The sequence below is a fragment of the Malus domestica genome, chromosome 11, assembly GCF_042453785.1.
Source record: "Malus domestica chromosome 11, GDT2T_hap1".
In the NCBI taxonomy this organism is placed as follows: domain Eukaryota; kingdom Viridiplantae; phylum Streptophyta; class Magnoliopsida; order Rosales; family Rosaceae; genus Malus; species Malus domestica.
The window spans coordinates 29,100,272-29,114,403 of record NC_091671.1 but is presented as its reverse complement, the minus strand read 5'-3'; the positions used below and the strand labels follow the sequence as shown (position 1 = coordinate 29,114,403).

At 38.2% G+C, this 14,132-nt stretch overlaps 2 protein-coding genes across 3 annotated transcripts; both read left to right on the top strand.

The window, feature by feature from the left end:
* Nucleotides 1-2,160: 2,160 nt before the first annotated feature.
* Nucleotides 2,161-5,723, top strand: LOC103448363 (uncharacterized). The gene is made up of 5 exons (XM_008387617.4): nt 2,161-2,411; nt 2,503-3,114; nt 3,206-3,346; nt 3,442-3,602; nt 5,221-5,723. Exons 1-5 carry the CDS (start codon nt 2,344-2,346, stop codon nt 5,391-5,393), a joined length of 1,155 nt encoding a protein of 384 aa, XP_008385839.2. The 5' UTR covers nt 2,161-2,343; the 3' UTR covers nt 5,394-5,723.
* Nucleotides 5,724-7,014: 1,291 nt separating this feature from the next.
* Nucleotides 7,015-9,681, top strand: LOC103448358 (MATH domain and coiled-coil domain-containing protein At3g58250-like). 2 transcript variants are annotated; one of them, XM_029088882.2, is made up of 4 exons: nt 7,015-7,140; nt 7,225-7,353; nt 8,035-8,192; nt 8,793-9,681. In XM_029088882.2, exons 1-4 carry the CDS (start codon nt 7,133-7,135, stop codon nt 9,452-9,454), a joined length of 957 nt encoding a protein of 318 aa, XP_028944715.1. In that variant the 5' UTR covers nt 7,015-7,132; the 3' UTR covers nt 9,455-9,681. The 2 variants fall into 2 exon arrangements, 1 of the variants encoding a protein (XP_028944715.1); XR_003766904.2 differs by lacking the exons at nt 7,015-7,140; nt 8,035-8,192 and adding an exon at nt 8,393-8,447 and having other exon boundaries at nt 7,212-7,353; nt 8,793-8,939.
* The last annotated feature ends 4,451 nt before the right edge of the window (nt 9,682-14,132 follow it).

Genomic DNA, 14,132 nt, shown 5'->3' with positions numbered 1-14,132 from the left:
GCCTTCTCTTGTTGGTCAATTTGGAAATCTAGATGTGATGGAGCTTTTAATTGCAGATTCCCTTCCCCGTCTAGGACATTACTGGCCATCATTTCAACTATTGCCCATTTTTTAGAGGTGCACTCGAAGGTGCAATCATGACGGAACCTAGCGGGGGACACATTCTCAAGGCTGGGATCCTCCACCGCACGGGTTATCAAGGTTAATGTTGATGCGACATGGAAACGGGTTAAAGAACACTGCCATGTCGGAGTGGTAATTCGGGATTCTTCCTCCTGCTGCTTGGCAGTATGAAGAAGGAGGGTGCGTGCTTCCAATGTTCTAATGGCGGAGGCGCGGGGGGTGTTTGAGGGATGTATCATGGCTCGGCAACAGGGTTTCTCCCGCATTATTGTTGAGTTGGACTTGAAGGAAATTATTTATTGGCTAAATAGGTGTATTGATTAGGGGGCTTGGGAAGTCTTTCCGACTCTTTGGGAGATTCGAAATGAGGGCGAGGCTTTCAGTTCGTGTGACTGGTCTTGGGTATTTAGATCTAGGGGTGGGTTCAAAAAATAGAAAATCGAAAAATGAAAACCAAACTGAACCGAAATCGAAAAAACCGAACCGAATGAAAAAACCAAACTGAATTGAAAAAACTGAACCAAACCGAATTCTTTTGGTTTGGTTTCGGTTTCAGTGGTCTAGAAACCAAACCAAACCAAACCAAACCGAATTAATTAAATTATTTTTTTTATTTTATTTATTCAATTATCTGTTTTGAATATTATTTTTTAAACCCAATTTGTAAGCCCAAATGTGCTAAGTTCAATGTGTTCCCAAACTTTAAGCCCAAAATATTTTAAAAAAAAACCTTTAGAAACTCTAAATCCTAACCTTGTTTTATATATTTCTTTTATAGTTCCTTACATCTGTCTCTGTATACTTTGATTACTTTCCTAAAATGCTCAGTTTCATTCGAAGGTATAGCATATACAGAACTATGTTATCCTATTTTATATAATCAATGGAAATATTAGATTCTTGGCTTGTTTGCTGACTAGAGGCTAGAGCTATAAATTAAGAGTACTTGCACTCATTTGAAACTCATTCCTTTCTTAAAAAAAAATAAGTGAAGCAGATAAGAAGGGTAGAGTAAAGACTAAAATATATGAATTCCCAAGAAGTACCGGAAAGAAGAGAAATTGAAACCAAGGAATACTGTTAAAACATTTAGTAATTACTCTCTTGATCTAAAATTCTCATCAGTTTTTCTTACCCTGACACAAACTAACAAACTTTCTTTGCCTGATTTATTACATCTCAACACTGAGTGAAACCCCAAAGAAAAAGAGTAAGCCAGTTTGCAACTTTTGTTCGATTTTTGTGTTGCGGGGTTGTTAATTTGGACTTTGGAAGACTTGATTGATGATTCTAGTTGAACTTTAAATGTTTATTTTCATTGTCTTTGATTCTAGTTGGAATGCTTATGTTATGATTGTGTTGGAGATGTTAAAATTTCAAATTACAATTATTTTCATTTTTTGAAAAAAAAAAAAAAAACCTAAACCAAACCGGAAAAAACTGAACCGAAAAAAAATGAACCGAACTGAAAATTCGGTTTGGTTTCGGTTTTGGCAAAAAACCGAACCGATTTGAACTGAACCCACCCCTACCTAGATCAGCCAATGGAGTGGCAGATTTTGTGGCGTCGCATACTGGTGCGAAGATGTGCGACTTTGTCTGGGTCCGAAGACCCCATCTTCGTTTGTTCGGGTCTTAAACAAGGATGGTCTTCCCTGCCCCCCAAACTAGAATTATTTTGTAGATGTATGGGTGACATGGTGTTTGTTACATGTCGTTATTTTCCCTGTATTTCGACTTTATGGTCAAATGGTGTTAGCCGTAGCTTGGCTTTCTATCCTCCTTTTGGATGCGGCCCTGGTTATGAATCTATCCAGTTCTTCATAAAAATAAAAATAAAAAAAGATTCGAACCGAATATTTCTTTGCTTCCTAGCGAAGAAAAATAATGGTGAATCTAGCGATCATAATAACAGAAAGGAATCCTAATTTACCAATTTACGAAATTCGTGCTATTAAAATTTGATCAAATAACTACAAATATAGGGCTACTTTAAAAATTATAATAACTTCAGGCATTAAATCAAATTTCGATAGTACAAATTTTCTGATAGGATGAATCAGGAAGAAAGGATTCGGAGGATGGCTTTCCCAAAATAACAATCATAAGCAGTGACCCAACTCGTTCGAGCGCTTTTTTCTCAACCCCTGCAAAGTGAAGAAAAAATGGTGTGAGCCTCCGTCAACTCCTCGTCTTTCTCCCCCTGAATCCGCTTTTACCATGACTGAGTTGCAGTTACAGAGTGTGTCTGGCTCCGAGTTGGAGTTACCGGAATCGTCCAGGGGAAGGTACGTCTCTCGATCAAACTCTCTGATTCTCTTGTTTCAACTTTAAAGCTTAGACCTGTAAACTTATGGGTTTTCTTGTATTTACACCCAGCACAAAGAAAAAGCATAAAAACAATCAGGAGGTGCTTTTGTGCTGGAGTTTTCCCCGCCATGGCTGGTACAAGCTCAACGTCGACGGAAGTTACCGCTCGGGGTGCATAGCAGGCGGCGGCGTGATCAGAAATCAAGACGGAGAATGGCTGAGTGGGTTTGCTGAAAATCTGGGAACGGGCAAGAAACCCATTGAGGCTGAGGTCTGGGCATTGTACAGAGGCCTGGAGCTTGCCTGGAATTATGGGTGGTACCCAATTGAGGTGGAAACTGACTCAGCCATGGCGGTGACGCTTGTGTTCAGCCCGGTTCAGTTGTACCCGAAACACCCTCAGTTTAATTTGATTCATAAGTCGCTGAATCAGATTAGGAATAGCGAAAATCTGATTAGGAATTGCCTGAATCTGCTTAACCAAATCCAAAACTACTCCCTGCAGCATGTGTACCGGCAAAAAAACAGCGTGGCTGATTTTTTGGCCAATTTTGGGCTGACATTGGGGTTGGGTTGCCATTATTTCGATGCACCGCCGCCTGGCTGCGAGGCGGTTCTGGTCCAGGATATCTGTAGGGTGGCTAAGCCCAGGTCTCTTCTTCCCACAGTTATAGAATTCAGGTTTGTTGTGGGTTGCATACTTACGTTTTTAGTTTCTGTTGTGTGGTATTTGGTGTTACGGTGACATGTTATTGTTGCTTTGAGTTTGTAGAGGAGTAAAGAAATTGGAGGCACTGGATATTCACAAGGATGATGCTGCATCTGTGACATTCACGTGGAAAATTGACAACTTCTCTCAGTTAAATGCCGTCAAGCATTACTCTGGTGTCTTCGTCATTGGTTGTTTTGAATGGTATTTTATTGTCTCGTACCATCCACAAGCTTAAAATTTTTCTTTTTGCATTGTTATATATATGGTTTTCCACTAGACTTGGTTGGTTCTATCAGGCGAATCCTTATGTATCCGAGGGGGAAGAAAAGCGCAGGCTCCTTGTCGGTTTATCTGGATGTTACTGGTTCTTCAACATTGCCAAAAGGGTGGGCTAGATATGCGCAATTCAGCTTGAGTGTCGTCAATCAACTTCAAAGCAGCAAGTCAATAACAAAGGGTACTTTGTTGTTATGTTACTGTTTCTTATTTCACATTCATCCTTGTTTTTGTCTCTTGCCATGTTAGTTTATAATTTTTAGGGTAAAGCTAATTTATCGAAGGCAACTAGTGGTTGCTGTATCCTGTCCTTTTTTATTTAGTCTCACACTTACTATCAATGCCGACTGCCTTGTCAACATTTTATTGAATTTTACTATACGAGATACTCTGAAAGTAGATAAACAAAAGGTAATAATGCAAATTCATATCTCTGGTTCAAAAGATTAGTTAGGTTTAGAACAGAAGTGGAATGCTAACAATACTTTCCACTATAAGGAGATCTCCTTTGAAGAAAATCAGTAACTTGAGGAATATCTAATTCTTCAATATTATTTTTTCTTTATTTCGCGTCGCCTTTTAAGAAACATTCAAATGGTAATTTCTCTGGGTCCTGAAGACAATTGAGCTCAGGTTCTCTTTCTTTATTCTCCCTTCATTTCCTCTAAAATTCCGAGCACCATTAATTATTACCGCTAGGTTGCTTATTATTCTATGTTGTCTACTAAATGTGAAACTGCAGTGTCTTATCACGGCTTGGCTAGTTGGGTTTCCAGTATTAATCTGGAGTCTGAAAATTATTTCTTGTAACCACCTATAACAACGGAAGCTTGTTTCCTTTTAACTGTCAAAAATTAAACCAAATTCCTATGTCTGCATGTCTGGGTGGTTGGTTTAGACCTTTAGAAAATGAAAGGGGCATGCATGAGCCACAATTGTTTAATTAACATGGTGTAACTGAAGGTTGATATGCTGGATATCTTTCTTCTGCCAAAGATGGGATCTTGTTTTTATGGCAGTATATTGGGGATGCTAACTGTTTGCCAGTGCATTTGACATTGCAAAACATACCTTATCTGCAGTACGGTTGATAGTTTACCTGCTATTAATTAGTATATTAGATCACCTGAGCGCAATAATACAACTTTTCATGTCTAAAAAGGTGATTACCGTTGAAAGCATAACTTTTCAAATTTTACTTTTAAGTTATGGCAATTGAGTACCATCTATTTAGTAAATACTCCCGTGATAAAACCATTTAGTTTAAGGTAGGGATAGTTAGGTTTTCATCCTTGGAGAATATGGTTTTTTCATCGAAATCAAGTTTTACAATGAGTTTTGACTTTGGTCCTTTGTTTAGGTACATTACTATGTATTACTAAATCATTATTGAATCTAACACCCGAATTTGGGTAATCTGGCCTCATATGTTAGCTAAAGGTGAGGTGAGCAATTCTGGTGTGTACTTGGGTTTGCTATGCGCAACGTTCTTCTTATGGGCAGTCTGTGTGTTTGTTAACCAGTTGCAATAAGTAGCTAAAATAGATGGTTAATTTCTGGACCTTCAAATCTCTTTCTTTGGTAGGGATTGAAACGATTGAAAGTGGATTGTTTTGATCTTGAGTCTTACGTTTGCAGACTCTGGAAGTCTTGTATTCTTGGATCTAATGCTCTAGCACTAACTGTTTGTTTCCATTACTTATTTTAAGTACTCTGCGTAATGAGCTACTCCTTATTTTTATTTCTATATTAGAAATTGTTATGCTTCTATTGTGATCATGAATATTTGGACTTTGCAGATACTGGACATGTGTTCACTAAGATGGAAAGCGAATGGGGCTTCGCCTCTTTAATTCCTCTAAGCGAGTTTTACAACGACCGTGAAGGATATCTTGTGAATGACATATGCATCATTGAGGCAAAGCTTGCAGTCCATAAGTCTGAAATTAAGCTTTTCGGAGCCGTCAGATAAAACCATAAAGAAGCAGCAGATTAGGCCACAAGTTCTGAAGAGTTGCCTACCACAGGATGCACCAAGTTCCGGGCAGGTTTGCACCGAGCCTGCTAACCCTCCCTTAGTCAAGGTACTCATGATGTGCCGTCCCACTAACCGGTGAGCTAGGTTACGGTAGGGGTTTAACCTTATTTTAGGATTATTGACGTGCTCGTCAAGCTTGTCTATGTAGTATTTTCAAAGTTGTATTATAAACTTGGAGTTTGCAAGAAAAAACTACAAAATTAGGTCATTGTAACCTTTTATGTTATGTTTCCATGGAAGAAATACATTTCCAAACTTTATCAAGTGTGGGCGTTAAGCTTGGCCGCACAATTGCATAGCAGTGATTTCATATTGAACTTGTATTCATCGAAGTTAAACATAACACCTCACATCACATTTACAAGTTGAGAGCAATATGATTGCAACAAATTATTCGGGCCCGAAAATATCAGTGCCGACTCTACTTGCACCCCAACCTTCACAGCCATTGTGAAAACTTGTTTATTTATACTTTTTCGTTGCGCAAGTGCAATTGTTGCTCACAAATTTTTCCATCATTTCATCCTATCATATAGCCATTAGTACTATGGTCCTATCATATAATCTACTGATAAAATTTAGAGTAAATTGTAGCAGTGGTCCTTTAACTTTAACTTAATTGAAGCAATGGTCTCTCAACTAAAAATTCATTACCATTGGTCTATCAACTCATCAAAACGTGCAGTTATGGTCCATCAACTAAAAATCCATTACCATTGATCCCTCAACTAAAAATCCATTACCATTGGTCCCTCAACTTTAACCCAATTGGAGAAATGGTCCCTTAACTTTAACCCAATTGGAGCAATGGTCCCTCAACTTTAACCCAATTGTAGCAATGGTCATTCCAACATAACTTTTTTTGAAAAAATTCTAACGAAGTTGACAAAAATGATCATAGCTACACATTTTGATGAGTTGAGAGACCAATGGTAATGAATTTTTAGTTGAATGATCATTGCTCCAATTTGATTAAGGTCTGATTTGGTATTGAGGTGATTATGAAAAAAGTTGGTATAAAAAAACGCTGGGAGCTGTTTTTGTGTTTGGTAAACATTCAGCTTCAGTTTTTTTTCACAGTTTTGGGTGAAAAAAGTCAAAAATAAGAAGTTGCAAAACCTAGCTTTGAAAAACCGGTTTTTTTTCACATCTGTTTTACATAAAAGTTTACCAAACACTATAATCCTGCCTTTTTTTTCAAAAGCACATTTACAAAAAAGTTTACCGAACACTCTGCTGTTTTATTTCGTAGTTGCTTATTCTTACATCATAGCAGAAACAGTTTTTTTTCAAACCACAACAATACCAAACCAGCCCTAAAATTAAGGGACCATTACTACAATTTACTCTTAAGCATTTACTCTTGTGTGTCTCATCTTCAAGTGGTGGTAATAATCATTATTTTATTTATCACTGGTGAATGAATTTAAAAATTGAATGGTAATAATTTGTGATAAATGAGTTCAAATATCGAAATTTAAACTATACAGAATGGTGATAAATGCAAAACTATTCCCATATAAAAAAGGCGGACAGGTGCAGTAGTAATTGCAATCGTCACTGCCTCACTCAGTCACTTTCACTGTTGGTCAGCAGCTGAGGGTTTGCCTTCCATTCCATTTCCAGGTCTGAGCTGAGCTTTGTCAGAGATTCATAGTCCATCTTTTGCTTCCATGGAAACGTAAATCTCTCCTCTCCAGTCTCCACCGATGATGCTTTTAACTGTTTGCTTTCTCATGGTTAAGGGTGTGAATTGAAATGGTAGATCGAAGGGTCAGAAGAAGGTGAAGGACGATCTTGTATCCGTCGACTTCTCCTGGGAAGTTCAAAACTTTTCCAAGTTGAATAACTTCAAGCATTACTCTGACGTTTTCGCAATCGACGATTATAAATGGTATTATTTTCTCACTTTTCATTGCTATTAACATGGTCTGCTTTAAATCCTTAGTCCAGTTTGATGCCTTGGATTTGAGGCCTTGTTTGGTATGTGGGATTTGAGCGGATTGGATAACTAACTAGATTATGTGTGTTGGACGAAGCAATGGATGTCAACTTCTAAATTTTATCCAAGTTGAATCGAAAAGATAGGTTAGTGATGAAGCAAACTTTTTCCTTACGATCCCCGTAGACGTGGTAGGATTTGGAGGGACTAATCGATCTTCTACCTTCAACTTGGACAAATTGAAAGTTGGAATCCTTTTCGTCATTCAACTAACATTGAGTCTAGTTAGTTAGTTATCCAATCCTAGACTCCGAATCAGGCCTGATTGGATTCGATAAGTTACTATATTCATTGTATGTTGGAGAAAGAAATGAAGGCCAACTTCTAAATTTTGTCTGACTTGAAGGTAAAAGATGGAAGGGATTGCAAGGGATAAGTTTCCTACTAATCCATTCAATTGCGTCAACCTGTACAAAATTTAGGAGGCGGCTTTCATTTCTTACTTTGACATCCCTTAATCTAGCGAGTTATCCAATCCAATCCAATCCTAAGCACCAAACACAGCCTTATAATTTGAGTTTGTTATATGTTATGGCTTTGAAATTTGGACTTTGGATTGTTGGGTTTGGTCAGGCAAATCCTTTTGTATCCAAGGGGAAACAATGTAGACTTCCTATCGGTGTATTTGGTTGTTGTGGAGTCTTCAAAACTGCCACCAGGATGGTCTAGATATGCTGCTTTCAGCTTGACTTTGGTCAATCAACTTCATCCCAGCAACTCAAAAACATTGGGTACTTTTGTTTTTCTGTTCATGTTGTTCAGTTCACATTTGTTTTCGTTTGTTTTCTTGTTATCCTATCTATGGCATGAAGCTAGTGATTGTTGCATCATTATAGGCACATTTTGTTGTGATTCGCATTCATTTATGCGCTTTTTGCAAATCCATGCCTGACCACTTTCTCTGTACTTCTTTGAATTTTTACAATACAAGATACGAGCAAAGACAACACTGACTAGACAGGAAGTAGAATGGTAGCAGTAAGCCGGTACTTATTTCCATTTCTCTTTGTTCTGAACCATTTTATTTCTTTCTATCTATCTATGTTCCTGAGTTGGAGTATTGTTAAATGTTTCGACCTTGAATCTGAACTTTCCGCTTACTGCTAATGTAGTTATTTATATTAACCACTTACTAGAGCCTAATTGAGCGTATGTTATTTATTGTGGGCACAGTTGATCTATGAAAACTGAGTTCATATCAAAACTTAATATAAAGATTCGCAATGGGCTTCCTTTGTGAATATTTATTTATTATGTAGTACTGAACTGTGTTTATTATTAATATTTTTTAATTTCTTTTAATTTTTATCTTTGATGTTTTGATTTTGCAGACACTGAGCATGTGTTCGATAAAAGGGGAAGTGACTGGGGCTTCACATCGTTAATTCCTCTAAGTGAGTTTTGTGACAGTGGTAAAGGGTATCTTGTGAATGATATGTGTATCATTAGGGCCAAAGTTGCTGTCTCGAAGGCTGAAATTAATATATTAGAACACAATGCAAGTAGTTCTGCACCTATTAAGCACTTAAACAAAAAACGTAGAGTGCTGGATTACGTGCTGGCCATCAACGACCTTACTTATGCTCCTCCTGGCCCTCCCATAGTCAAGGAACCTGAGGACATGTCTTCCCCACCAGCTGCAGAGCTCGAGGATTTTAGGGGTTTAGGGAAAATAGAGAAAGCTTTCGTTCCTCTGCTAGATGAGGTTTGTTCGTGGCATCCTTCGCTGACTGAATGTCAACGCAAGAGAAGTCGCATGTTTACTGAGTGGGCGTTCACAGCTTTGGGCCGGCTATTGCATTTTATGAAGACGAAAAAGGTCAAGGACATGACAGATGATGCATGTGAGCAACTGAAACTTTTGTGGGAGGAGCTTGAGGCCTTCAAATTTGACTTGGCTTGGCTGGCGCCTGGTGTTCAAAGGGCTTTGGACATGAACAAGATTGTGGAAAGTGCAGGGAAGTTGAAAAGGTTGAGAAAGGACGTGGACTAGCTGTTGCGGAGGCAAATCTTGAGGCAGCAGTAAGAGATTTAAACAAGACTGAAGAAGGCCTGGACGAGATAGACATCAACGGTGAGCTAGTTTACGGTAGGGGTTAGCCTTATTTGAGGATTCTTTTTTGACGTGCTCCTCAAGTTTGTTAATGTAGGATTTTCAAGTTGTATGAATAAACAAATAAACTTGGAAGTTGTATGCATGAAGGCTGGCTTCTCTTCTCACTCTCTAAAAGTGCTTTCAGTCATTTAAAAAGCACAATCAAACGAGTATGTTGGAAGGATGAGGGGTTTAGTGTTTAAGCTCCTTTTCTTTTTCCTTATGATTATCTTTTTATTCAATTTAATCCATTAGAAGGATGTGAAGGTGATTTTATCCTTCTTTGATTTGGATGTCCCGGCGTGCTACCACATGTTCTAGATTGGCCAACTGAGGGCTGATTTAGTATTGTTGTGCTTTGAAAAAAAGCTACTTATGTTGTGCTATGAGAATAAGCACCTGTGAAATAAAGCAGTAGAGTGTTTGGTAAACTTTTTTGTAAAAATGCTTTTGAAAAAAGAAAGCAGTATTATAGTGTTTGGTAAACTTTTATAAAACAAATGTGAAAAAAAAAGCCGGTTTTTCAAAGCTGGGTTTTGCAGCTTCTTGTTTTTTGTTTTTTTTTTTACCCAAAACTATGAAAAAAAAGCTGAAGATGAATGTTTACCAAACACAAAAACAGCTCCCAGCTTATTTTGATATCAGCTTTTTTCATAATCATCTCAGTACCAAACGAGACATGAGCAAGGAACCTTCCCTCGGCCTTGGTTCTTTCTCTATCTTGGGGCAAGGCTTTCAATAAACAACCAACGGACATGAAGTTAGTGGAAGTGAAGATTATATGAGAAAGTGAAAGAAATCGTAAAAAAAATATATATAAAATTAAGTTAATTGCAAAAAGGTAAACTAAATTAAGAACAAGTGCAAAGAGACACATTTGCTTGAATGTAAATGAAATAGAAATACAAGTGTGGAAAGTAAATTGCATGAGAATAATATAGACTAGGGTATTATGCTGCTCCTATCATAAGAATTGAAGAGAATATACGATGACAATTTGTGTATTTGTTCGAGGATCCTTTTCCCTTCTTCAAAACTTGTATTTATAGGGCACGGATGAGTCCAATCATGGATATTCATTAATTGGCATGTGATTATGACAATCAGGGAATTCGATCTGCTCCTCCGGATCTTAGTGTTCGGAGCTTAAGAATCAAATCATCTAGACCACTGATTGGTGTGTAAAGGAAATTAGAGCCGTTGGTTGTGTGGTGGGCAAAAAAAAAAAAGTTAATAGGAACCATTGTATTCAACTTGTGCGGCCCAAATAAATTGATCCCTATGCTCCGGACACTAAGGTCCAGAGCTGATCCAATTCCGATAATTAATGGTAATCTTCCTCAATTGGTGATAGTTGACATTGACAAGCCTAGATTGAGTTCATCATCTTAAATTAAGAAGTGGGGTGCTAATTTAGATTGGGCCTCTTAGAACCATTATGTAGAGGCTTGTTTTATTTAATAGGAATACACCAGTCATACTATAAAACGGTCTTTTTGTGTTTCTTTTACGTTTGGGTTAGAAAGTTTTAAGAGGTCTCTAATTTCTTAGGGTCATGTGCGAACGCCTACCCTGTACACCCTATTGGCTAGAACTGATTTTAATTCTGAGAAATATGATTTAAATCACTTAAATCGTCAGCAGTGGCGAAGCCACATAGGGCCTAGCATTGAGTAAGCTTATTCTGGAATTTCAGCCATTTCCATGTACATAATTTCTGCCAAAACTTGTAGAAATCTGCATGTGGCTCATTGGTTAGTGGGTTTTTGCAATTCCAAGTGCCCACGGTTCGAGACTTGTTGGTATGTCAACATTTTTCAGATTTTTTTTAAGCTGAAATAATAAAATTACCCTTATAATTTGCTTTATTTTTTGACCATATTAAAACTAGGGTGAACTGTCGATTGATATAAAACAAAGGCTTATACAATCTAGAGCATGATCTTATTTTAAGTAACAACCTTAATTTTTTGTTCGAATTTATTGTGTTAATCTTTTTTAATCAAAACTTGTTACAAGTTTTGATTTATTATATAATCATTTCAATACTAGGTTTTTCATACAAAATTTAAAGCTCCACCATTCTTATTCGATTAAAATTTTCCATGCCAATACAAAAAATAAAACTTTAAATTTTTCTCTCATTAATTGTATTGCAATCCTTCGTATGGCTTAAAGGCCTCTCTTAATCTAGTTTTCTGACTCCGCCACTGATCATGAGTATATTTAATTATTATGATAAAATATGATATTTCTTTAACTTTTGAGTTAGATTGCTAGATTAAAGATTATAATTAATTAGACCAGAGATTCGAGCACAAACATTTTTTTTTTTGAAAGGCAACGATAGATTTCATTCAAAAGAATAAGGTTTGAGATTACATTACAAGCACATAAGGGCAGGAGCACCCCATACAACTCACAACTCAGCCTTATCAATGACTTACAAAATGATCAGCCAAAAGGTCTGGAGGTTCCTTAAACCAAGACTGAGATATTGAATCTTGTAGAGCAAATTTTGTGAGGCGATTGGCTAAATCATTAGCCTGACGACAAACATGGGCAATAATAACTCCAGTGATCCTTGACATGAAAGCTTTGGCATCCTCAATGACAGGTCCAATAAATGATGTGATCGAATATTACCCCTGCAAAGCAGTTGTATCTGGAGCGAATCGCACTCTAAAATAGAATTAGAAAAACCCTTTTCAACTATCGTCGCCAAACCCTCACGAGCTGCTAAAGCCTCTGCATGAGCTGGAGAGAAAACATTCTCAAACCGAGCGACTCTAGCAGCCACAAAGAGGCACAAAGCATCCTTCGCGATAACACCAACCCCGCCCTTCTTCTCACTCTGAATCCAAGAACCATCCACATTAATTTTAAAATGGCATGCCAGAGGAGCAACCCATCGAGCCCCTTATGGAGAAAAAATAGTAGCATTAGAAACAGAGGACTGAGCCCCAAGGAAATCAGACAGCCAACCCAGGGATTTCGCCATAATTAATGCAGGGCCTTCGACGTTCCCATTCCATAGTTTGCAATTTCTAGCCCCCCAGATTGCCCACCAAATTATAAGGCATAAACCAAAGTCTGCTTGCTTCAGCGATGAGGCCAACAGAAGGGCCCAGTCATCAATGGTCTCAATATTACGACCTTTAGGAGGATGTCCCAAGGGGGAAACAATCCAAACACAAGCATCGAACGAGCAATCTCTGAAAATGTGAATAGTAGATACCCCCGAAGCACCGCACAACAAACAATTGTCCTCCACCCTTAAACATCTCCGGATCAAATTACCACGTGTAGGTATAATATTTCGACACACCTTCCATGCCCAGACTTACTTTTGGGGGGACAGAAGCAACCCAAATACAAGTTTGTAGTTTGTTTAATGGGTTGGGTCCAGAGGATGAAGCGAGGCTTCTACGTCACTAACCCAAGCAAAGGCCACATGATAATAGCTCTTGACCAAGAAGATGCCATTCCTATCAAAATACCAAACTAAACGATCCCTTGGCTTTCGAAAGCTCAGCGACAAAGAACAGATAAGATCAATTTTCGATATGGAGAAGATGGATCTGAGTAGAGGAATGTTCCACAGATGAGCATTATCCTCAATTAGCTCACTAACCAAAGACAAATCACAATATGCAGGCTTGGGAGAGAAAATCTGAAAGGAGGATTGTTGGGGGGATCCAACGATCCTCCCAAATGCGAATATCGTCTCTAGACCCCACCTACCATCTTGAACCCCTTATCAAGACCTCCTGAGTCGAACAAATGCTCTTTCAGTTGTAAGAGGCCCCTGCCTTTACATTAGCATCCAAAAACGTAGAAGTTGGGAAATACTTAGCTTTTAGGATTAAAGCAACCAAAGAGTTAGGCTTCTACAGAAATTGCCACCCTTGCCTTGCCAAAAGGACCAAATTGAAAGCATGCATATTCCTAAAGCCCAACCTGTCATCGCACGTAGGAAGACAAAGGCAATCCCAACTAAGCCAATGGATCTTCTTTCCCTTATCAGACCTTCCTCCCCCACCAAAACCTAGCCACCAAATGGTTAAGGTCATTTGTAGAAATACCTGGGTAGAAGGAAATAGTTTATGACGTACAACGGGATAGCTTGGGTAACAACTTTGACAAGGAGCTCTCGGCCCGCCACACTAAGAAGCCTCCCTTTCTAACTTTAAAGTCTTTTCCAAAGCAGCTCCTTAATATAAGCGAAGCACTCACCTCTGTTCCTATCAACATGAGTGGGCATGCCAAGATACTTCTTGTTCGATCAACACGAGTCACCACTATCCGCAAAGCCAACTCTTCTTGAAGATTGCGTTTCACATTTTTGCCAAAACACACTGAACTTTTTAAAAGGTTAACAACCTGGCCCAAAGCCATTTCATACTCGTGCAAGATTGACAAAATCATATCACAATCCTTCGAAGATGCCCTTATAAAGAGTAAGTAATTGTCAGCAAATAAAAGATGGGTAACAAGGGGCACCACCCTAGATTGATACTCCCTTGAGCCTATATCGAGTATGTGATGGAGTTAACAAAACACATACTAAGATCGA

Bases quoted from the DNA above. Each gene is read 5' to 3' on its own strand.
- LOC103448363 (XM_008387617.4), top strand. From the start codon at position 2,344: ATGACTGAGTTGCAGTTACAGAGTGTGTCTGGCTCCGAGTTGGAGTTA. The intron at 3,347-3,441 runs GTATTTTATTGT...TGGTTCTATCAG, and splicing joins GTCATTGGTTGTTTTGAATG to GCGAATCCTTATGTATCCGA. The intron at 3,603-5,220 runs GTACTTTGTTGT...TGGACTTTGCAG, and splicing joins CAGCAAGTCAATAACAAAGG to ATACTGGACATGTGTTCACT.
- LOC103448358 (XM_029088882.2), top strand. The intron at 7,354-8,034 runs GTATTATTTTCT...GGGTTTGGTCAG, and splicing joins GCAATCGACGATTATAAATG to GCAAATCCTTTTGTATCCAA. The intron at 8,193-8,792 runs GTACTTTTGTTT...TTGATTTTGCAG, and splicing joins CAGCAACTCAAAAACATTGG to ACACTGAGCATGTGTTCGAT.